The sequence below is a fragment of the Notolepis coatsorum genome (genome assembly GCF_963971535.1).
Source record: "Notolepis coatsorum genome assembly, chromosome: 6".
NCBI classification, from domain to species: Eukaryota; Metazoa; Chordata; class Actinopteri; order Aulopiformes; family Paralepididae; genus Notolepis; species Notolepis coatsorum.
The window spans coordinates 168,834,966-168,859,660 of NC_140170.1; the positions used below are offsets into that span (position 1 = coordinate 168,834,966).

The 24,695-nt window shown below is 43.5% G+C and overlaps 1 protein-coding gene across 1 annotated transcript in view; it reads right to left on the minus strand.

The window, feature by feature from the left end:
- The window catches only part of cita (citron rho-interacting serine/threonine kinase a), a 165,491-nt gene that overhangs the window by 126,251 nt on the left and 14,545 nt on the right, over positions 1-24,695 (minus strand). The window contains exons 6-10 of the mRNA XM_084317591.1: positions 22,934-23,076; positions 17,918-18,011; positions 15,755-15,961; positions 11,513-11,666; positions 6,107-6,302 (exon numbers count right to left, since the gene is read on the minus strand). Of these exons, the coding sequence (XP_084173717.1) occupies positions 6,107-6,302; positions 11,513-11,666; positions 15,755-15,961; positions 17,918-18,011; positions 22,934-23,076 (794 nt within the window). The remainder of the gene's footprint in view (positions 1-6,106; positions 6,303-11,512; positions 11,667-15,754; positions 15,962-17,917; positions 18,012-22,933; positions 23,077-24,695) is intronic.

Sequence of the window (24,695 nt, forward strand, 5' to 3'; positions counted from 1 at the left end):
GCAGCCTGCCCAGCATACTAACTAGTCATAACTAACTAATGCAGCCTGCCCAGCATTCGAACTAGCGCTAGCTAACTAGTGCAGCCTGCCCAGCGTTCCGACTAGTGATAGCTAACTAGTGCAGCCTGCCCAGCATTCCTACTAGCGTTAGCTAACTAGTGCAGCCTAACCAGCGTTCTAACTAGTGATAACAAACTAATACAGCCTGCTTAGCATTCTAACTAGCGCTAGCCAACTAGTGCAGCCTTCCCAAAATTCCTACTAGCGTTAGCCAACTAGTGCAGCCTGCCCAGTGTTCTAACTAGTGTTAGCTAACTATTGCAGCCTGCCCAGCATTCTAACTAGCGAAAGCTAACTAGTTCAAGACACCATACTGTACTACTGAATATGTGTTTCTAATGTTATGGATGTTGATTTATGTCAGTGCATTTTACTGGCATTGTTCCAGACCATTGACCTTAGAATAGAATTAATTAGACCTTTAATAAACAAGTTTGAGTACCCCTGGCCTACATGGTTGGTAATAGTGGCAATATAGGTCGGACATTACATTAAGTGGTATGATGAATAACATCAGGCAGATATGTCTGAATATGCCCATAGCTGCTGGAACAGTGGACGGAAACAGTCACATCTAAGGCTGAGACCACTTATCGATAACTGCATATCGATAAGTGGCGTCGATATATTTGCATATGTAAAAACATTAAAAAAAACATTTTGTATATACTTTATACTTATAGTATACTATACTAAAATACTAGGTCTTGTGGCATGTTTTAGTTAAAACATCCCAATTTCTAGTAATTCAAGGGGCCCATGTCTGTATACTGTTGTGTTATTGATGTTATTGTAGGTGTTGTCGTCTGTAAATGTTAATAAAAATTTAAGTAAAAAAAATTAATGTATCCCAATTTCATGTAAATTCAGTTGAATTGCAACTCTGCACTGTGCATTCAATATGCAGTGCACTCCTCCATCACATCCAGAGACAGACTATAAAATGAGAAGGATCACTGTGGTAGTTTTGAATGGGGAAATCTGTAACACTAAATATGACGGGAACAACAAAGAATTTCTGCAAAATAAACATACATTTGTTGTTTAAATTAAAAAAAATTATGCAAATACAAATATTTATATTTATCGATAATTTGATCCCGATTTATCGATATATCCAAATGGCATATCGTCTCAGCCTTAGTCACATCCCTCTTTACATACAATAGGTCTGTGTATTTCCCCCTATGTATAAATAGTTCAATGGGATTTTCCTGTGTATAGCACAATAGAATCACAATAGCTTATAACAGCTGTTTTGTCACATTTCTACCAATGTGAGTGCTATACCTCGTTCAGAAGAATGAGGCATTTCCAGTCAAATTAATCTGACAAGTAAGGTGAAATATCTGAAAACACGACAGCTGAAATTAAATAAATTGCCGTATTGGGAGGTTTCCTGGCTAAACAAATGGCATATCACGCTCCACTGAACTTGCATTTAGGTGTTTACATGTCCAGACATGCCTGTCTTGCCTGTGGGTTATAAAAGGAATAAATTAACATATACATGATATTGTAATGACCCTAGGGGTATAGGTGTAGGTCTGTCGTTGACATGTAAGCTCTGTTAGCTCTGGTAAGTCTGGTAAGTCTGGTAGCTCTGGTAGCTCTGGTAGCTCTGGTAAGTGTGGTAAGTCTGGTAGCTCTGGTAAGTGTGGTAAGTCTGGTAGCTCTGGTAGCTCTGGTAAATCTGGTAGCTCTGGTAAGTCTGGTAGCTCTGGTAAATCTGGTAAGTCTGGTAAGTGTGGTAAGTCTGGTAAGTGTGGTAAGTCTGGTAAATCTGGTAAGTCTGGTAGCTCTGGTAAGTCTGGTAGCTCTGGTAAGTGTGGTAGCTCTGGTAAGTCTGGTAGCTCTGGTAAGTCTGGTAAGTCTGGTAAGTGTGGTAGCTCTGGTAAGTGTGGTAGCTCTGGTAAGTCTGGTAGCTCTGGTAGCTCTGGTAAGTCTGGTAAGTCTGGTAGCTCTGGTAAGTCTGGTAGCTCTGGTAAGTGTGGTAGCTCTGGTAAGTGTGGTAAGTGTGGTAGCTCTGGTAAGTCTGGTAGCTCTGGTAAGTGTGGTAGCTCTGGTAAGTCTGGTAGCTCTGGTAAGTCTGGTAGCTCTGGTAAGTGTGGTAGCTCTGGTAAGTGTGGTAGCTCTGGTAAGTGTGGTAGCTCTGGTAAGTCTGGTAAGTGTGGTAAGTCTGGTAGCTCTGGTAAGTCTGGTAAGTCTGGTAGCTCTGGTAAGTCTGGTAAGTCTGGTAAGTCTGGTAGCTCTGGTAAGTGTGGTAGCTCTGGTAAGTCTGGTAAGTGTGGTAAGTGTGGTAAGTGTGGTAGCTCTGGTAAGTCTGGTAGCTCTGGTAAGTCTGGTAAGTCTGGTAGCTCTGGTAAGTCTGGTAGCTCTGGTAAGTCTGGTAAGTCTGGTAGCTCTGGTAAGTGTGGTAAATCTGGTAGCTCTGGTAAGTGTGGTAGCTCTGGTAAGTCTGGTAAGTCTGGTAGCTCTGGTAAGTCTGGTAAGTCTGGTAGCTCTGGTAAGTCTGGTAAGTCTGGTAGCTCTGGTAAGTCTGGTAGCTCTGGTAAGTCTGGTAAGTCTGGTAGCTCTGGTAAGTCTGGTAAGACTGGTAAGTCTGGTAAGTCTGGTAAGTCTGGTAGCTCTGGTAAGTGTGGTAAGTCTGGTAGCTCTGGTAAGTGTGGTAAGTCTGGTAGCTCTGGTAGCTCTGGTAAATCTGGTAGCTCTGGTAAGTCTGGTAGCTCTGGTAAATCTGGTAAGTCTGGTAAGTGTGGTAAGTCTGGTAAGTGTGGTAAGTCTGGTAAATCTGGTAAGTCTGGTAGCTCTGGTAAGTCTGGTAGCTCTGGTAAGTGTGGTAGCTCTGGTAAGTCTGGTAGCTCTGGTAAGTCTGGTAAGTCTGGTAAGTGTGGTAGCTCTGGTAAGTGTGGTAGCTCTGGTAAGTCTGGTAGCTCTGGTAGCTCTGGTAAGTCTGGTAAGTCTGGTAGCTCTGGTAAGTCTGGTAGCTCTGGTAAGTGTGGTAGCTCTGGTAAGTGTGGTAAGTGTGGTAGCTCTGGTAAGTCTGGTAGCTCTGGTAAGTGTGGTAGCTCTGGTAAGTCTGGTAGCTCTGGTAAGTCTGGTAGCTCTGGTAAGTGTGGTAGCTCTGGTAAGTGTGGTAGCTCTGGTAAGTCTGGTAAGTGTGGTAAGTCTGGTAGCTCTGGTAAGTCTGGTAAGTCTGGTAGCTCTGGTAAGTCTGGTAAGTCTGGTAAGTCTGGTAGCTCTGGTAAGTGTGGTAGCTCTGGTAAGTCTGGTAAGTGTGGTAAGTGTGGTAAGTGTGGTAGCTCTGGTAAGTCTGGTAGCTCTGGTAAGTCTGGTAAGTCTGGTAGCTCTGGTAAGTCTGGTAGCTCTGGTAAGTCTGGTAAGTCTGGTAGCTCTGGTAAGTGTGGTAAATCTGGTAGCTCTGGTAAGTGTGGTAGCTCTGGTAAGTCTGGTAAGTCTGGTAGCTCTGGTAAGTCTGGTAAGTCTGGTAGCTCTGGTAAGTCTGGTAAGTCTGGTAGCTCTGGTAAGTCTGGTAGCTCTGGTAAGTCTGGTAAGTCTGGTAGCTCTGGTAAGTCTGGTAAGACTGGTAAGTCTGGTAAGTCTGGTAAGTCTGGTAGCTCTGGTAAGTCTGGTAAGTCTGGTAGCTCTGGTAAGTCTGGTAAGTCTGGTAGCTCTGGTAAGTCTGGTAGCTCTGGTAAGTCTGGTAAGTCTGGTAGCTCTGGTAAGTGTGGTAGCTCTGGTAAGTCTGGTAGCTCTGGTAAGTCTGGTAGCTCTGGTAAGTCTGGTAGCTCTGGTAGCTCTGGTAAGTCTGGTAAGTCTGGTAGCTCTGGTAGCTCTGGTAAGTGTGGTAGCTCTGGTAAGTCTGGTAAGTCTGGTAGCTCTGGTAAGTCTGGTAGCTCTGGTAAGTCTGGTAAGTCTGGTAGCTCTGGTAAGTCTGGTAGCTCTGGTAAGTCTGGTAGCTCTGGTAAGTCTGGTAAGTCTGGTAGCTCTGGTAAGTCTGGTAGCTCTGGTAAGTCTGGTAGCTCTGGTAGCTCTGGTAAGTCTGGTAGCTCTGGTAAGTCTGGTAGCTCTGGTAAGTCTGTTAGCTCTGGTAAGTCTGGTAGCTCTGGTAAGTCTGGTAGCTCTGGTAAATCTGGTGGATGACTGACAACAGGTTTGCAGGTGTTTGTCACATAGAATTATATTGGTTTATGCCCGATCTTGTCCCCTTATTGGAAACGTTACAATATCTATCCTCATTGTTTTTATACATTTTAAGACTTTTTTAGACCTTGAATTACCAAAAGATATGTGAAGACATGTTAAGACTTTTGAAGGATCCACGGAGACCATAGAACCAGAGGGAACAGTGTAATCACAGCCGGACTGAGGAGAGGATGTCAAATCAATCTAATTGCATCACTGTGTGGGTATCTCTGCATCCCCTTCCACAGGAGAAACTAGCCAAGAGCAGCAGCAGTCAGGTACAACTGTGTCCAGCTGTGGAGGGATAATAGATGACTAGCCAACGCTGACTGCATTATTGAAAAGAGAGAGAGGGAGAGAGAGAGAGAGAGAAGAGAGAGAGAGAGAAGAGAGAGAGAGAGAGAGAGAGAGAGAGAGAGAGAGAGAGAGAGAGAGAGAGAGAGAGAGAGAGAGAGAGAGAGAGAGAGAGAGAGAGAGAGAGAGAGAGAGAGGGAGGTCTGGAGGAGGACGTGAGTTAAAGACTTGGCAGCGCTGGTCAGCGACACAAGATCAACTGCAAAGGGAACGAAACAGGCAACACACAGACACATATACACACACAAACACATATACACACAGTCACACACAAAACACATGTACACACCCTTATCAATAAAGCAAAACAAACCACCACAGATGTCTGCCTATATAATTGGGAGGTGTGTGTGTGTGCGTGCGTGCGTGTGTGTGTGTGTGTGTGTGTGTTTGTGTGTGTGTGTGCGTGCGTGTAAAGAGGCATATCATTATTCCTGGGCATGGTCTTGCTGCATTCTTCTTCTCTTCGAGTCTTAAGAGGAACACACACACACACACAGAACATACATACACACACATACACCCACACAAACACAACACCACATGCTATTAGCTTTGAGCTCCACTTCATTAAATGCCATGAAGGAAAGCGACTGAATTCAGTTGAAAAGCAGGAGCAGATGACTGCTGGAGGAAGAGTAGAGAGAGAGGAAGAAGAGCGGCACCAGAAGAGAGGGAACGTGGGAAGAGCAGGAGGAGGTAAAGATGGGGGTAGGGACCGGTGAGGGGAGGGGGCACACGATAGTGGTCGTAACCATAGAAATAAGACCCCTCGCCTCCCCAATCTGGACTCATCCTTTTCACTGACTAATCTGGTAATACTCTTCTTTACTGCCATTACTGCTGCTGCTGCTCCCAGGATCTGCAGTCTGAGGCATATTTACCCTGCTACAGCACTGCCATAGACCGCCACAAATTAAGCCCATCCTCATGCATTATAATCAGAGGTGGGAAAGCCCCCAAGACCGTCTGGGTGAATGATGATCCCAGAAACCCCCCCCCAGGCTATAAAACTCATGAGGATATTATACTGTATGGTAACAGGCAGACGACCATAACAGCAGAGAGGGTGGGAGTGGAGGGAGGTGGAGGTGGTGGTGGAGGAGGGGTGGGGGATCAGGAGCGATGGCCACAAGATATACCGCCACAGGCTTCCATCCCTCTCATTCATGCAGCGGACGCCGCGGGTTCTTGTACGTCTGGTCCCATTGACGGGAGGGATGCCGCGTTTGATCCCATACACAACACACACAATAAAAAAGGTTCTCAATGGTGGGCTCGGTAAACGGGGGACCCCCACCCCCTCCTCTAGTCTGACACAGCATATGGCCAAGCCCATCGGAGCGCCAGCAGGCACCAGCCACCTCTCGACACCCACCTGGAAGCCACCGCTGTGGGGCTACAGCCACCTGTAACAGGGGCTCTATAAACAGACGGCTGGCGGGACCGGAGTAGATTTTCTTCTGAATGAAGGCAGGTGGTGAATAGCAAACAGGTTAGTACTCACTCCGCTTTGGCCAACGCCGTCAACGCCCTGCTGTAGAACCAGCCTAGAAAGGGCAAGTCGTGGCCCTGGAAGCCCACGGGCAGAGCTCCTCGCTGGGCTGCTGGGGCCGCTGGCCGGGGGGCTGCTGCCGGCTCCGGCTCCTCAAAATTCGAGGTGTCATCCTCGGCGCGCAGCTCGGGAACGAAAGGGGGGAGGACTGCAGAGGGGAGGAATGGAGGAGGAGGAGAGGGGAAGGAGGGGAAGAAGGAGAGTGCGGCGATGAACCAAGGCAACAGAGGAGCGGGGAGAAAAGGGAGACGAGAGGGAGGCGAGGGGGAGCGCCGTGAAGCGTCTTCAGCCCACAGTGCAGTAAGCGGCACAGGCTGCCTTGTTCCCTCTCTCTCTCTCTCTCTCTATGACACACACACACACGCTGCCTTGTTCCCTCAGTCTCAGTCCCCCCTCTCTCGCTCTCCCCCTCTGACACACACACATGCTGCCTTGTCCCCCCCCCCCCTCTCTCTCTCTCTATGACACACACACATGCTCACCCCCTCTCCCTTCACTGCAGCAGCACAAGCTAATCAACTGGAGCCTGAGCTGAAGCATAAAGCTCCATCTGAACCCAACTGTCAACAAACCCTGCCTGTAATAGCAACACACACACATTCATCTCTCGTTGTTCAGTCAGTAGGTCAATCAATCAATTAATTAATTAATCGACCAATCAATCGTTCCATTAATCAGTCCATCAGCCACCAACACGCAGCCCCAGAGATCTTGTTCCAAATGTCCCATTATTACAGTTTACAAGGAAGCTGATCTTGAGGATCTTGAAGCATAACAACTGGATTCCTAAATGTTCAGCATTGATGATGATGAGTGAGTATATCCTGCAGTAACCAATACAATAGCCTGCAGTAACCAATTCAATATCCTGCAGTAACCAATACAATATCCTGCAGTAACCAATTCAATATCCTGCAGTAACCAATTCAATATCCTGCAGTAACCAATTCAATATCCTGCAGTAACCAATACAATATCATGGAGTAAGCAATATAATAGCCACTAAACTCAGGATATTTGATTTGATCTTTATTTATCTCGAACAACCATAAACGCACAATAAACCAAGTAAAGTTCTTTAATTTTCTTTATAGAAAATATATACTGTATACATACAGAAAATGTGTTTGTCATTTTTATTCACACACACACACACACACACACACACATGAGAATAATGATATATTGTGTGTTGCAAAATGTGCATTCCTCATGGCTAGATGTGAGAATCGGCAAGACATTTTTGGAAATGAAATCCTTGATGCTGTGCGATTCATCCATGCATCACTGACAACAGCCATTACGGTGTGAAGGATATTGATGCGCTGTGCCATAATTGGTTGAGGGCGCGACATCAAATCCCTCTCATTCAATGCGGTCTGAGGTTTTCTGGGATGCGGACGGGGTGACAATGAGATTCAACAGATGCACGTGGATCCCTTCCGTACGGAGCGTGTGTGGTGTTCCTAGAGGAGGGGATTTCTGCTGCGTCTACTGAGGAGAGGAGCTGCAGATCTTTACCCCTCTCTCTCTCTCCCTCTATCTCTCTCTCCATCTCGCTCTCCCTCTACACTCTCTGGAGGGAGCTGGCCTGTTGCCAGCTACGCACAGAATCACATTATTTTACTACTGGCTGTGTGTGGTTGTATGTAGGGTGTGTTTGTGTGTGTTCGATTACTCGCCATTTAAACTGAACTAAAGTGGTTTTTGAGGGTGCTTGATTTATTTTATTTATTTATTTACTTTGGTTACCACCTAATACGTCCACCAAAAGTGCTTGTTTGTCACTTGAAACAGACGTCTCGCTCTGAAATCCCGCGAGACGTGAGTTGTTGCAGGAAGACAACACTGGCAGCTGTGGAGCATGAGAGCATATTAACAGTTTGTTGTGTTGGAACACAGCTGGCTTAGCGTTATCTAAAAGATAAGAACAGTTTGTTGTGTTGGAACACAGCTGGCTTAGCGTTATCTAAAAGATAAAAACCGTTTGTTGTGTTGGAACACAGCTGGCTTAGCGTTATCTAAAAGATAAAAAACTGTTTGTTGTGTTGGAACACAGCTGGCTTAGCGTTATCTAAAAGATAAGAACAGTTTGTTGTGTTGGAACACAGCTGGCTTAGCGTTATCTAAAAGATAAGAACAGTTTGTTGTGTTGGGACACAGCTGGCTTAGCATTGTCTAAAAGATAAGAACAGTTTGTTGTGTTGGAATACAGCTAGCTTAGCGTTATCTAAAAGATAAGAACAGTTTGTTGTGTTGGAATACAGCTAGCGTAGCGTTATCTAAAAGATAAGAACAGTTTGTTGTGTTGGAACACAGCTGGCTTAGCGTTATCTAAAAGATAAGAACAGTTTGTTGTGTTGGAACACAGCTGGCTTAGCGTTATCTAAAAGATAAAAACCGTTTGTTGTGTTGGAACACAGCTGGCTTAGCGTTATCTAAAAGATAAAAAACTGTTTGTTGTGTTGGAACACAGCTGGCTTAGCGTTATCTAAAAGATAAGAACAGTTTGTTGTGTTGGAACACAGCTGGCTTAGCGTTATCTAAAAGATAAGAACAGTTTGTTGTGTTGGGACACAGCTGGCTTAGCATTGTCTAAAAGATAAGAACAGTTTGTTGTGTTGGAATACAGCTAGCTTAGCGTTATCTAAAAGATAAGAACAGTTTGTTGTGTTGGAATACAGCTAGCGTAGCGTTATCTAAAAGATAAGAACAGTTTGTTGTGTTGGAACACAGCTGGCTTAGCGTTATCTAAAAGATAAAAACTGTTTGTTGTGTTGGAACACAGCTGGCTTAGCGTTATCTAAAAGATAAGAACAGTTTGTTGTGTTGGAACACAGCTGGCTTAGCGTTATCTAAAAGATAAAAACTGTTTGTTGTGTTGGAACACAGCTGGCTTAGCGTTATCTAAAAGATAAAAACTGTTTGTTGTGTTGGAACACAGCTGGCTTAGCGTTATCTAAAAGATAAAAACTGTTTGTTGTGTTGGAACACAGCTGGCTTAGCGTTATCTAAAAGATAAAAACTGTTTGTTGTGTTGGAACACAGCTGGCTTAGCGTTATCTAAAAGATAAAAACTGTTTGTTGTGTTGGAACACAGCTGGCTTAGCGTTATCTAAAAGATAAGAACAGTTTGTTGTGTTGGAACACAGCTGGCTTAGCATTATCTAAAAGATAAGAACAGTTTGTTGTGTTGAAACACAGCTAGCTTAGCATTATCTAATACAGGAGTGGCCAACCCACGGCTCTTTGCCCGTCAATGTGCGGCTCCTCAATCCATTGATTAAAAAAAAATATATAAAAAAAAAAAAATCATTCCAAAAGAACGTTTTAATTGTCCATTTTCATGTTCTTGGTATCCGATTCTAGGGACATCTATGGATCTCAGGGAATGTATTCCCATTCCCAGTGTCAGAAATATTGTGTCTGTTACTAGGCTTGAGTAAATTGTAATGAACCAAAGGAGACTATCAATTCTATATATATTTTTTTGTATCTTTGACTGTGAATAACACCATGCAAAAATTTACCAGACCTGAAAAATCTAAGCAAATTAATAAAGGGAAGATGATTAAACAGAAGGTTTTGTAGATACAGTACTGAATTCTGCCATCCGGACACATGCAATCTGATATCAGGGCCCTCATTTATCAACAATTCTTAGAAAGTGTTCTATCTTTGTTCTTAAGCACATCATTTAGAATGTGTGTACGCACAAAAAAAACTGGATTTATCACACGTGCGTACACAGGTCGTACGCACACCTGTCTTGATAAATATCACTTTGATCCTACGCTGCAGCTCGTGCACGATTTTAAGTATTTGCATATAGCACCGCCCGTAATTAACCATATACGGTAATGGAACACCCCCATGAAATGTGGAAAAGTGGACTAAGCCGAGGGAATATATATATATATGTAGGTGTGCATGAGAGCATGCATGCATGCGTGTCTCAGATATATGTACGTGGGTACGTGTATCACGTAAGTATGTGTGCATGCCTCATACGTGTGTGTCTGTGCATCTTTCTGGTGTGTGACTGTACTCCTACCTCTTGTGTGTGTCTCGTATCCATGTGTGCCTCTGCCCCCTATGTGAGTGTGTATCTCATGTATGTATATGTATGTGCGTCTCAGCTACGTATGTGTGTGTCCCCTATGTATGTGTATATCCCCGGATTAGCAGCCGGATTCGAACCCGGTGTCTCTTGCATTGGTGACGAGCGCAATGTCCGCTGCGCCACCCAGCCGCACTCTTGGCTACATTTGAAAAGAAAATGCAATGCAACATTAATTCTGTAGAGATGGATTTATGGCGTGATGTCATTTGCGGTGCAGTACCGGACCGCTCTGGCTTAAGAGGTTAACCCTGTGAGGCCCAAATAAAAAAGACATTAGCAACTTTAGAGGCCAGAGGGTGGGACCTATAAACACATGAAGGGTGCCGTGACTGAAAAAAAAGGTTGAGAAACGCTGGTATATATGGTGCAGCTCTTTGTGGTACCACAGTAATTTTGGTGGCTCTTAGTCTCTGACTGGTTAGCCACCCCTGATCTAATAGATAAGAACAGTTTGTTGTGTTGGAACACAGCTGGCTTAGCGTTAGCAGAGTGGAGGTATGTAATTATTACAAATGGTAACCGACAGTTTTGACTGACGATACACATTAAGCATCGAGTATATTGCTGTGCATTGTTATGTCCGCAGAGCGAGACATAATACATTCGGCTGTGTGTGTGTGTGTGTGTGTGTGTGTGTGTGTGTGTGTGTGTGTGTGTGTGTGTGTGTGTGTGTGTGTGTGTGTGTGTGTGTGTGTGTGTGTGAGACTTGTGTGCTATAGCTCGTTATTGCTGCTGCCATGCGCTTTAAGATGCGTTCTAAAAATAGATTTCCCTAAACAATTACTCTGGCACTACTCATTACTTGTACCCATCCCTAGTGTGTGTGTGTGTGGTCGTGTGGTGTGTTTGTGTGAGTTGTGTGTGTGTGTGTGAGTTGTGTGTGTGTGTGTGTGTGTGTGTGTGTCTGTGTGTGTGGTGTGTCTGTGTGTGTGGTGTGTTTGTGTGAGTTGTGTGAGTTGTGTGTGTGTGTGTGTGTGTGTGTGTGTGTGTGTGTGTGTGTGTGTGTGTGTGTGTGTGTGTGTGTGTGTGTGTGTGTTTATGTGTCTGTGTGTGGTGTGTGTGTGTGGTGTGTGTGTGTGGTGTGTGCGTGTGCTTTGTGCGTCTGACTAAGGCATTCCACCACGTGTTCCATCAACACCACGCTGATTAGACTACTTTCCGATTTGACGTTGACTTGAGTCACACTTTCATCCGTCCGATAACCCGCCAGGTGGACGCGGGAGGAGTCGTCTCACCTTGTCTCAGGCCGCTCCAGTCCACGCTGGAGAAAAAGGCGTGACAGCGCAGGCCCTGGTAGCCCAGCCGCTCCCTGGCTCCACACAGCAGCGCCTGCACCAGCTCCACAAACTGCTGACTGGTACGCGGCTCCGCGGGAAACTGGAGGAAACTCTGAGGAGGAAGCGAAGGAAAGAAGCAGAGAGCGGGTCACGCCTCCTGGCACACTTCCTACAGAGTACGATGAGGAATAGTACGAGCTTCAAAGCTTTTACATTGTGGAGTACGTTTTAATAGGGCTGTACCGATACCAGGCATACACTGGTGGGGGTGGTGGGCAAGTAATGTACTGGATGGATGCCTGAACACAGTAACACCGGTAACACAAGACTACCACGGCAAGCCTAGTTTGCAGGGACATTCTTCCATGATGGAGCAGGGTTGGCATGACTTTTGAGATCAAGGAGAACATCAAGTAGCTTCCCAGGCCCAGTTAACGCCTACCTGCCTTGTATTCAGGCTGAGTCACCAACCTGACACAGACAACAAGGCTACCCGTCGTACAGCAGGAATATTAAGGAGATATTTTAATATTAGGGAATAATTAGCCCAGAGCATATGGAGAATCTTTCTGGCAAGAAAAGAACCGTAACGGGTGATGCCATCTACGCTTCGCTAGAATGGAATCCCTCCATCTTCAGTTGGGTTTTTTCTCATGCGCTTCTTCTACACACTGAGCTTCCCAGGGATAAGCAGACTTTCCCACCTCCCATCTGTTAGAGTTGGTAACCATAGCTGTTTAGGCTACTCTGCCACTCCCACTGGGCTCTTCACCTTATGATACTGCTTCTTATCTTAGTCTACGTTTCATTAGTCGTTTAACGTCTTTGTTGACTTCTCCTCAGCACTGCCCTTTGGGGGCAGACGGTTAACATGCTGTAGTGTGGTAGTGAAAGGGTTAACCTTCTGTTGTGTGGGAGTGAAAGGGTTAACCTTCTGTAGTGCGATAGTGAAAGGGTTAACCTTCTGTTGTGTGGTAGTGAAAGGGTTACCCGTCTGTAGTGTGGTAGTGAAAGGATTAACCGTCTGTAGTGTGGTAGTGAAAGGGTTACCCGTCTGCAGTGATGCAGTGGTGGTACCACGCCGTCCTAGCAGTTCGCTGAGCAGAAGTGCGCGCACGGATGTGGACGCCACGCGCGCGCACACAAATGCGTTCACAACTTTCACTCTACTGTCGCGCCGTGCGCCAAGTACCCGGCACTTATCACCTAGTCTTTGCATAGCATAACAAAGAAAGAAGTGCAAGACCAAAATACAAGCCCTGTGGGGGGTTTGCTTGAGCTGGTCTGTGCACACGCGAGGGAACATGTATGCGAGGGAGCGCGCGTGCACGTGGTGTCCAGGCAGTTCTGATATTACGACTGCACCCCTGCCCGTCTGTAGTGTGGTAGTGAAAGGGTTAAACCTTTGTAGTATGGTAGTGAAAGGGTTAACCTTCTGTAGTGTGGTAGTGAAAGGGTTACCCCTCTCTAGTTTAGTAGTGAAAGGGTTAACCTTCTGTAGTGTGGTAGTGAAAGGGTTAACCTTCTGTAGTGTGGTAGTGAAAGGGTTACCCCTCTCTAGTATATTAGTGAAAGGGTTAACCGTCTGTAGTGTGGTAGTGAAAGGGTTAACCGCCTGTAGTGTGGTAGTGAATGGGTTAAGTACCCTTTCATTACAATGAAAGAGTACAGTGAATCAACCATTTAAGGCAGGGGTGGGCAATTCATTTTTACAAGGGGCCACATAAGAAACCTGAACTGTGTTGGAGGGCCGAACCAATGATAACTTGAACTTAATTCTGCTCAATATTCATTATCTCCCATTGTAAAAAGTAGTCAATTATATATTTTGATTAGCTGCTACTGGTAATCAGAAGATTCAATAAACATAATAGAAATATAGAAGTAATAAACAGTAAAAACTAAAACAATCATTACATCAGTGTTCCATTTTATTTTCAACTTGTTAATCTTCACAAACACTGAAGAGATGTTTTGCAGCATTAAAAGCCTGTGTACAGTAGGCCTATGTGTAACTTTTTACTTGTTCAGTGAGAGAAATCCAGTCTGGCGTGGGCTTGAACAAGTGCATTGAAATCTGGCTGCATATCTGAGGTGGATATGCGAAGGACATCTGAGAGGTGATCATCAGTGATGGAGGATCTGTATCTGGATTTGTTGAACTTCATCACTGAGAATGTCTGTTCACATATGTAGGTAGATCCAAAGAGGACTAGAATCTTCTGAGCACGCCTCCTCATGTGTGGTAAGTTCTCCTCTTTGAGAGAAGAGTAGAAATCCAGCAGTGATTTTAAAGTCTGCAGTTATCCCACGTAAGAAGATGAGCAGCTGGGCAGTGTCACGTACATCGCAGCTCTCATCCAGAGCCAGGGAAAAATAGTCAAAGTTGACCGCTCTGTTCTTCAGCTGAAGCTCCAGATTTTGTGCGATGTCCTCAACCCTCCTCGTTACAGTGCGTCGGGACAGTGACACGTTCTCAAATGCGCCTTTTTTCTCCAGGCATATTAGCGCTGCAGAGTCCAACAAACACTCTTTAATAAACTCTCCGTCAGAAAAACAATTACTTCTTCTGCCGATTTTGTGGGATATGACATAACTTGTCTTGACAGCTGCTTCTCTGGGTGCGCAAAGTTTTGTAAAAAGTCCTTGTTGGTTTTTGCAGTTTAGCCAGTAAAGCATCAGACTCCCTTGCGCGCTCTTTGAATACGCCGACCTGTGTACCACAAACTAAACACACCGCGTTACCTTTGACTTCTGTAAATAAATATTTAGCAGTCCATATCTTGTTGAAAACGCGAGCTTCTTGCCGTGAGCTGGCATTTCGATCGTTAGCTGCAGGCAGTGGTACAGTGGTGACTGGTGAGTTTAATGCTCTTTTTATACAGTGTGTGAGGACGTATTTGATCACACCTGACGCCGTATTTGAACACACCTGGCGACCTGAGCTATTGTTATGCAAAGTAGCCAGGTGTCGAGTGGAACGCATTCCGGATTGCGGACTTGCGTGTGCTCCTGCTCAAAGAAGTTTGGTACGCTGTTCTGATTGGCCGCGGGCCGGACACGGATGCCCAAAGGGCCGGACGTGGCCCGCATGCCGTAAATTGCCCAGGTCTGATTTAAGGGCAGAGGGAGTGAGAACAGCTATGTACACACTCAGATGCACATTAGCCAGAATGCATTGCAATTTTTCCTCATTATTATAATAATCCTAGATGAAAATCAACCGTCTGACTCATTAAATAAATAAAATGGTAAACGCTACATTTTATCCAAAGAGCTTTACAATTATTTATTTTTTTAATCCTCTTTTTCTCCGCCTGATTTTTCTATTTTTCTCCCCATCCCAATTTAGTAGTTATGCCAATTCCCCCCCTCCCCTACCTAGTTGTTGTGTGCATGTTCCTCCTACTGGTCGGTACAAGGGAACCCTGAAGTCTACCACATGCTTCCTCCGACACATGTGGAGACAGCCAGTGGCTCTCTTTTCACCTGGCAGCGAGGACTCTCATTGGTGAAGCGTAACACGTGGTAGGTCACGCTGCCTTCACCATTTCCTGCCTTTCGCTGAGCAGGCGCCCAGACCTGACCTGTAGGCGTCGCTGTCCACAACGCCAGATTACCACCCTCGACTTCCCTCCCGCTAACTTAGCCAAACGAGTTAGTATGATGATCGGCCCAAGCCGCAAGGCAATGCTGACTCCGGGAGTCGAGACCGCAGCCTCTTGCATTGGTGACGAGCGCAATCTCCGCTACGCCATCCGACCGCCAGCGCTTTACAATTTTGAAAAGATAAAAATAATAATCACATTTTACACATTCACTCATACATCCACACACCGACGGCAGAGGCAACCATGCAAGGTGCCAACCTGCTCATCTGGAGCAATTTAGGGGTTAAGTGTCTTGCTCAAGGACACTTCGACACGCTGCCTGGGAGGAGCGGGAATCGAACCGGGAACCTCTGGATTACCAGACCAGCTCTACCTCCTGAGCCACTGTCACCTCATTACTGTGTGTAATTACTCCACCTTTATCCCCCTAGAGCTTTAGATTCCACCACTGTCTGCTTAAGGGCAAAGTGCGTTCCATTTCAATCCCTACTGGACCAGGGATCTGTACTGGCGACCTTTCAGCCACAAGCCCGCCCCTCTAACCCTCAGAGACCACCACCAACACTGGTCCACACGAGAAGGTGCGTACCTGGAAGTTGAGGATGTTGTGGATGGTCTTGGTGGAGGTGCTGCCAGAGAAGGGAGATTTGGCGTAGATCATCTCATAGGCGATGACCCCCAGGGACCACCAGTCACACTCTGCCCCGTAACTGTTGCGAGAGCTCCCGTCCATGGCTGCCAGGACCTCGGGGGACAGAAAGTCTTGCGTTCCTACAGGCACCATGGGAGACGCCACCTGAAAACAAAAACGAATTACTGTACATATTTGTCAAAGTGTCTCAATTCAGTCACCAGGGGCCAGGTGTTCAAAACTTGTAATCCCTTGTAACATTTGTATTAACAGATTGCAGAATGGGTACAGTACAGCTCAATACACACAATTGTTAAGGGGATGCAGACCAGAGAAAGACTTTCGTCTTGTTTACATCAGGGTCCCCCATTTTCAATTCATAATGAGTTGAAATGAATGAATCCAAATCTGATAGGGATTAAACATTTTGAACTCCTGGGCCCAGAGGTAGCCAAAATAATCCCTCTGAGGATAATAAGGGACTATTGAATTGTATTCTTGAATTCAATCTTTCTTTCAAGAAAATAAAGAGAAATGTAAATAAATTTAAATATATATATATAAAAAGCAAACAAACCAAAACTGTCAAAACAAAAAGTTAAAACAAATAAACAATATGAATTTTACATTCAGAAGAAGTATGAAGAAATATGATTTTTTTTAATCCTACCCCTTCTGTACTACTCCGTACACACAATACATACGGATACATACACATATCTACACTTAAATGCACAATTCTTTATACATTTAAATAAATAGTAATCTATGTTAACACCTGGTGATTGCCAAAGCCTTTCTTTGTCCCTGTACCTCGTGAAAATCATGTTCTTATACCGCTTTTTAAACCGGTTCATTGCTTTAGCTCCACATTCAGACTGTTCCGTCTGAAGCTCTAAAGGGAAGCCCTCCACTACACTGAGTGCTGATGCCTCTCTGGCGAACCAGGTGAACTCCTGTGTGTGCTGTGAGGCTAACAGCGTTAGCATTAACCTGCAGGAGAGGTGTGTGTGTGTGTGTGTGTGTGTGTGTGTGTTCAGTTCTCCTCTACTGTTCCACATGCAGCTACTTCCCAACCTCCCAGCCCTCATTGACACTGCAATCACTCACAAAGCATTCATTATAGCACACAACCCCAGCCACCCCCTGAACTCATGCTCCACTCTGCTCCTATGTGGCCACAGATAGTGATCTCTGATCTGTATAAAAAAAAAATAAAGACCTACAGCCAAGCCTTTTCGTGCCCTCTGCCATCACTGCCCTCAACAAATCGTAGCAGTAACATCTAATTTCCTTGTGACTGCATTGTGTTCCCTGTGTCTATGTTCTGTACTTCATTGATGTTCCGTAAAGGTTTTGTTTGTGTACAGGCTGTGGGGTGAAATATATTCTGAAGAGGACAACAAATAATCTGTCTATCTATTACAGAACAGAATGTAAGGTCGTCGCTCAAGAAGGTGAACGCCAGGAAGGTAGTAGGACCGGACGGCATCCCTGTCTGTCATACCCACATGTTTTAAGTCCACTACTGTATCATACCTGTATCGTATTGTCTTGAGTATTGTGGGAGATAAAAAAACTACTCCCCCCCCCCCCCTGTCTGATCCAATTCATCTTTCCTTCCGATCAACACCCCTAAACCCAGTCTTTCTTGTCTCACCTTCACATTATGTCCCTAAAGATGTCACATTCCTTTGACACCCACCCTTTCCAGTTGTGTATAAAGATGTTCCGGGTGTCTTAGCTAACCATCTCGGTGCATTTGGGGTGAACTAACATTACCGTCACCATCTTTGAAAGCCGTGAAGTGATCAGTTTTAAGCTAGCGCAAAGCCAGAGATATCATATGAACCTGGAGATAGCAAAGGATTTGTTGATATCAAACAGGTCCTACTAGCTTAGAAAGGGGCTAAATATCGCTCTCAAGTTCAACTTTCTTTACCGCAACACCTCCAATCTCTGGAGCGCAAATAGCTGTAATTACTTGTACCAGGCAGTAATAATTAATGCATTACCGTTAAAATAAAAGGTAATGTGTAATTTGAGGAATGAGCCCAATGCAAATTAAATCTCATCCAGCAGTCACATTCAACAAGGACTTAACACGGTCTTAAATCTTACCGTTTTGTTGGCAGTGAGTTTTGCGGAAGAGCCAAAGTCTGCCAGCTTAATGTGACCCGTCCGATCAATGAGGACGTTTTCCGGCTTGACATCTCTGTGAACAGATGGAGATGTGATGCCTTACATAGCTTTACATACTGTAGACCCCAGGACCATATGTCAGCTGCAATGAAGTTACGGAGACCTAGACTTCTGTAAACTTCCGACATGGATTGAGTTACATTTATATCCTATGGCATCATCGTATTGCCCTATTTAGGCTACATTCACACTGCATGCAGAAGGGCCCAAATCTGATTTATTTGCTCATATGTGACTCAGATCTGTTGTTTTCATGACAGTGTGAACAGCACAAATCACCTTGAATCTGATCTTTTCCAATTCAGATTTGGGCCACTTTCATATGTGGTCCTAAATCAGATACAGGTCTGATTTTTTTGCAATGTGAACTCAGTCTGAACAGTCATATCAGGATTCATGCGACTTTTACATCACTCTAGAAAATTGACATTCATCACTACTCTGTGGCAGGAGTCACTCAGTGAATACAAACATGGAAGACAGCCGTGATGGAGGTGGTCAGTGGATGGACAGTGAGATGTTTACCTTATAAGTATTTTGGGTGATACTTCTGTACAAGCTAAACATGAGGGGCCATATCATAACCGGTCTATGTTCGAAAGCATATCGCAAGAAGAAATGGCTCTTTCACCTCCTCCTGGTCCCCATTATCATACCATGTTCATGAATTAGCCTCCACTGCACATCAACTTGTAAATTTAAACTGTGACTTCAGTGTCCTCCGTGTGTACAGTACGTCCATCTTAGTTATTGTGTATTTGTGCATGTGGGTCAGTTCAGGAGCGTGACCAGTTCACACTGAGAATTAAGTCAATAAATCAGAATTGAGTACCAAGGCTATGACAAACAGAAGATTTAAGATGTAAGATGTAAATGTTGCGTGTTGTATTTGAAAACAACAAGAGCTGTACTTTTCTTTTTAGAAGGATATGTTTTAAGACATTTCTGGTTTATTGGAGAGCGTTGTGTTACAGCGATATGGGGGGAAATTAGGAGAGGGGGAGTATGGCATGAAACAAAGGCCCCAGGGCCAGACTGGAACCCAGGACATGGCTATGACATGGTACACATGCCTTAGGCTCGGTGTACACACTGCCAGCATGACGGCTGCCTTACTGAACTAAAAGTCAAAACGTTTAACATTTACATTTAGTCATTTCAAAGTCAGCAGGAAGGGTACAACTGTGGCAGCTAAGGGTCAGTAACATTGTTCGTCGAACAAGTGTTACAGACTTGAGTGCATAATAGTAGACATATTAGCATAGTAGGTAGACCGGCAAGGAAAATTATTTAGTAGCAGAGTGCATTTTTTTCTTTTTCCTTCTTCTTCCTTCCTTCCTTCCCCTGCCTTTTGATTTGAACAAGGGCACCCAAATGAAAAGCAAGATGATGCGTGGCTGTTTGATATTGATATTGCCTATGGTGTATGCTGATCAACATCTTCGCGACCATATACTGTATAGGCGCTACCTGGCCTGCAGTCTACGACAGCAACCTCCGCTCACACTCCCCGACCCAGCCTCTTTTGATGTAGTTCCTGCTGTGCTTGTGATAATTTTGCAATGTTTCACAACGTCAGACGGGTCTTCAATATCCTCTACATACGAAAAAGGAGAAAGGGATACGGGTCTTCTCTTGCTCGATGCGGAGAAGGCCTTCGATAGGGTTGAATGGGCCTATCTTTTTGACGTTATTGATCGATTTGTATTTGGAAATTACTTTTGTAACTGGATCAAATTACTACATCTAAAGTCTGTAGTCCTGAGGTACTAACAAATTAAGTGACATCTAAACCCTTTAATATCACCAGGGGTTGCCCTCAAGGTTCGCCTTTATCACCGCTTCTGTTTATTTTAGCTATCGAACCGTTCGCAATAGCAATTAGGGCTAACAGGCAGTTACCGGTACATGGGATTGAAATCGGTAATAAAGATCACAGAATAGCCCTTTTTGCGGACAATGTCATTTTGTTCCTAAAAAATCTAGACACATCTATATACACGCACTGCTTGATATAATTGATCAGTTCGGTAGTATCTCCGGATATAAACTGAATGCCTCAAAATCATCACTTATGCTGCTTAATGATAACGAGAGACAATCCGCTGACCAACAAACATTTCCTTTCAAGCTCTCGAACAGTTTCACCTATCTGGGCATCAAAATAATACCACAAATAGAAAATACAGCATCAATAAATTACGAACTTATGATAGACTCAGTATTCAAATCCATAGAGAGATGGATGTTCTTGCCCATCTCTGTGATAGGGAGGATAAACATATTAAAGATGTGATGTCCATATTACCAAAGTTCTTATACCTATTTCAAAACATCCCTTTGGCACCACCGGTAGGAATGCTCGGAAAGATTGCATCTCTCATCTCAAAATGTATATGGCATAAGAAGTGTCCAAGAGTCCGCCTATCTCTGTTGTACCTTCCATTTGATGCAGGGTGGTTGATGTGTCCTAACCTTCATTGGTATTATCTGGCTGCACAATTGAGAACTGTAATGTTTTATTTGGGGAAACGTCTCATTTAAACCAGGCAAACTGGATGCTGGATTCAAACTATGGACAAAAGAAGGAATAAGTAAAATATCTGACCTTTACAAAGAGGGGGTCTTGATGTCTTTTGAGGAACTATCAATAAAATACAGCATCCCAAGGAAGCACTTTTTTAAATACTTGCAATTGAGAAGTTTCATTTCCTCTCAGCAAAACCATTCACTGGTAATTCCTACACTTCTCATCCTTAGAAAAAATTATCATCAAGAACTGCAATAGCAAAGGCTTGATATCACTGTTCTATAACTAGGCCTCTCTCTTATACATGCCTCCTCCTAATACAAGCCTGGTATCCGCTACAGTTGAAACAAATACAAGCCGGGGTTACTATTAGAGGAATTACGGTATATATTTTTTTCCACTTATTTTGATCTATGTATGAGTTATCTTACTGGAGGTACCATTGAATGTATATATTATTTCTATATAACAGTAAAGTGGATTTAAAGATGCTAAGAGAGAGAAAAGGGGAGGGGAGAGGGGATATGTGGGTATACCTGTGTACACTTGTGGAGAAAAGGAACTAAAAATAATTGACGGCAATGAAAACCTGACTTGTGTACTGTAAAACCCAATACATTTTTTTTTTTTTTTTTAAATAAACAATTTGCAATGTTAGTTTGGGAGTGGGCTGCCTTTTGAATTTCAATTAAAAAAGGCCTATACTTACAGTACCTTTTTCATCTTCATTACTTTGTCTTTATAATAAATTGTTCATCTTTTTGCCATTTACTCTGTGTTTTGAGGTGGATTTGGGGGAATTGGGAGTAGAGGGTCCATTTTATGTTATGCCTTGTATCTTGATTTACAAAATCATTCCAATAGTTAAAAATAGCAAAAACTGCATACATTTTTACTAGCTAACCCCTCTCCACAAGATGCCCCGTTTACATAGCAACATCATAGACAGTAATTTTCCTGCACCTATAACAAACATCTAGAGTTGTGAAAAAAAGGAGTTGTAGGTGTTTCATATGGGCATGGGAACGTGACTGTCCAGTGTCCATCAACTTATCTTTCAACCCTCCAATTTAAAAAAGCACAGCTCTGTAGTGGCTCAGCTTCCACCTTCTCACATGGTAATCAGTCCTCCTCCCCAGCTTACATCACCTGTGGACTCCCACAGGGATCAATTTTGGGTCCTATTCTTTTCTCTCTGTATGTTACCACTGTGCTACATTATTCATAAATATAATGTTTCTTCCCATTGCTATGGTGATGATACCCAGATGTATCTTTCAGACCCTGTGACCCAACTGTATCGCTCTCTTAAAAACAGCTTGAATGACATAAATGAATGCTGGATGTCAAAGCAAATTCTAAATACCTTTAAAGCTGCATAATTATTTAGATTTACTTCAGCAGCTAGGAGCCACTATAAACAAAACCTTCTCCTCATTACTTTGCCATTGAGCTGGCCACGAACGTTCAGATGTTTCAGAATTTGTTCGGTATATTGGCATTCGGAGCTCAATTGAGGATTCCGATGATTTAAAAAAATAAATAAAGAATTATGAATGCGGTGTGCAGATCATTTGGCAAAAATTGTACTAAAGTCCTGATTGTTCATTATCTGTGTGTTGTCCCACATATTTAAATCTCTCTGGTCATAATGTCCTGTGCAATTAATTCCCTCTGATTTCTATTTGCTCTGGACCTCCCTGCCTGAGTCATAGTTTAATTCACTCTTTAAAAAAAATTGTGTTCATCTACATACAGCTGATGTTTTTATTGCTGCAACCAGCAGCTAACATAAGTCACTCTGTCGGTCCCAAAAATATCAAAACAGACTTTGTACACATGTCCAGCAATCCTTGATCTACATACAACTTTGCCACTAGATACCTGCATAAAGATAATGCCTATAGAGCTCGGGTTGAAGCGCAAATAATCAAGTAACCTTAAGAAAGGGGAGTTTCCTGGAGCCAGATCACAAATGACATGCCTCTGTTTTTGTGTTTAATTCACTTTCTTACTTGATTTGTGCAGTCGATTCATGCTAGATCAACCGGTACCAAATTTCGGTACCTTTACATGTTTAGTATAAGAGTGTAATATTACTAGACAAGAGGGAGCTTTTTCCACAAATATATATATTACTGTCCCGTCTCTTGGGTCTTTGGAAAGACCAGACGAGGTCAGAGGAGTTTTATTTATTTATTTTGTGTGGTGTTACAACAATAAATAACAACATGTTTTAAATAAATAATTGAGAAGTTTGGACTTATTTTCTACAACAAATCGTTTTGGTTATTACAGAGTGTTAAGTACCCCAGAAAAAGGTACCATTGGGTACCGATACCGAATTCCAGGAACTGGTACCAGTATCGGTTCAAATGTGAACAGTACCCAACCCGAGTGGTTACCTGTGAACGTAGCCGAGCTGGTGGACAGCGTGAACGGCCTCGACCAGCTCGGCCAGGTAGAACTGCGCCATGGGCTCGTCGAACTGCTCCTCGTATCGGTTCAGCAGCGCCATCAGGTCCCCGCCGGGCAGGTACTCCATGGCCTGGTGGAGAGGCACCCAGTCAGAATCAAAGACACAAATGTATGTGTCTGAATGTATTGTACAGCAATGTGCCCACCAATACATAATACAATTTGGAAATAATCAAATAAATTGCATTATCTTGGATTTTTGTATAAAATGTCGTCACCAAACCATAAGAATATCATCCAATAAAATAGCAGTATCATTTATAAAGATAATCCACTTCACACCTACGATCATGTAGATCAGGGGTTCTCAAACTTTTTCATACTGTGAGCCCATTTTATTTAGGAATTTTTTTGGGGAACCCACACTTAATGTAATTTCAACGTGGAATTAAGGAATGTCAAAATAAAATATGCATTGATCATGCATATTTATTAGAAAATGTAATTACAGCACTATGTTATCAATACACATTTATAAAACGAGGCATATTTAGCCAAAATGTTGCCAGAACATTAAAAAAATATATATATATATTATATATTTTTTTATAATTTATTTTTACTTTCCAATGCACTGTCACCTACCCGTGACCCCAATTTGGGTCGCAACCCGTAGTTTGAGAACCACTGATGTAGATCATGCTGAAGAGCCCATTGGTCTTCAAATGTGGAGTGTAGGCTAACATCACTGACGTAGGGGTGTACATATTTGACCCCACAACGATTCGATTACGATTATTCAGGCAACGATTCAATGAATCATGAAATCTCTTCATTTGACCACGATTCGATTCGATACATTTTCTATCAGTTAATTTCCCAAAAAATGAATACACAAATGTGGCTGGGGGAACCGATTCACTCAGCATGAATTGACTATAGGTCAATAGAAAATCGACATGTATAAAAAAATTAAATAAAATTATTAAAACATTTGAAAAATATATATAATAATTATAATCGATTCTACCATTTTCAAATCGATGCAGTTGAATCGTCACCTTACGCAAATGACACTGAGCTGAATGAGCTGACTGACGAGAGCAAAGTGCCGCGACGCACACGTGTCCTGCGCACGGGCGTAAGAGAGGAAAATACTCTAGTTATTTTGTTACAAGAGACTTAAGTTTAAGTCAAGCACTTTCATATACGTTATGTTGTCTGTTTAAGAAAGAATGCAATAAAAGTTTTTATTGATAAATAAGAATGGTGTGAGAGAATCGTGATTCACAAGAATCGTGCACCCCTACTGCATACTCTAGTGCAGCGTGTTACTGTTACTATGTTATGGACCATGTATACTATCATCACTATTATTACTGACTGAATTCTGCCATTCATGTACTGTTATCACCGTTACTACACTGTTATTGTTACCATGTTATGTTTATAATTATTATTATTATAACCTATTCTGCCTGTACCCCCCCCCCCCCCCCCCCCCCCCCCACCCCCCCCCCCTGCTATGATATCTCAATTTCCCCAAGGGGATTAATAAAGGAACATTTGACTTAACAAAGTTTCTTGTCTTGCATGCAAACAGTTCTTTCCACTGCTCCACTATCTGTCTCAGCAGAACATGTGGGAGACGCTGTGTGTAATTGATATTCACTGTCGTGTCTGGCTAGATATAAATAGCCTTCTTTTTCTCATATTTCATGTTAATCTCCTAAATGTTCTACCAAAACG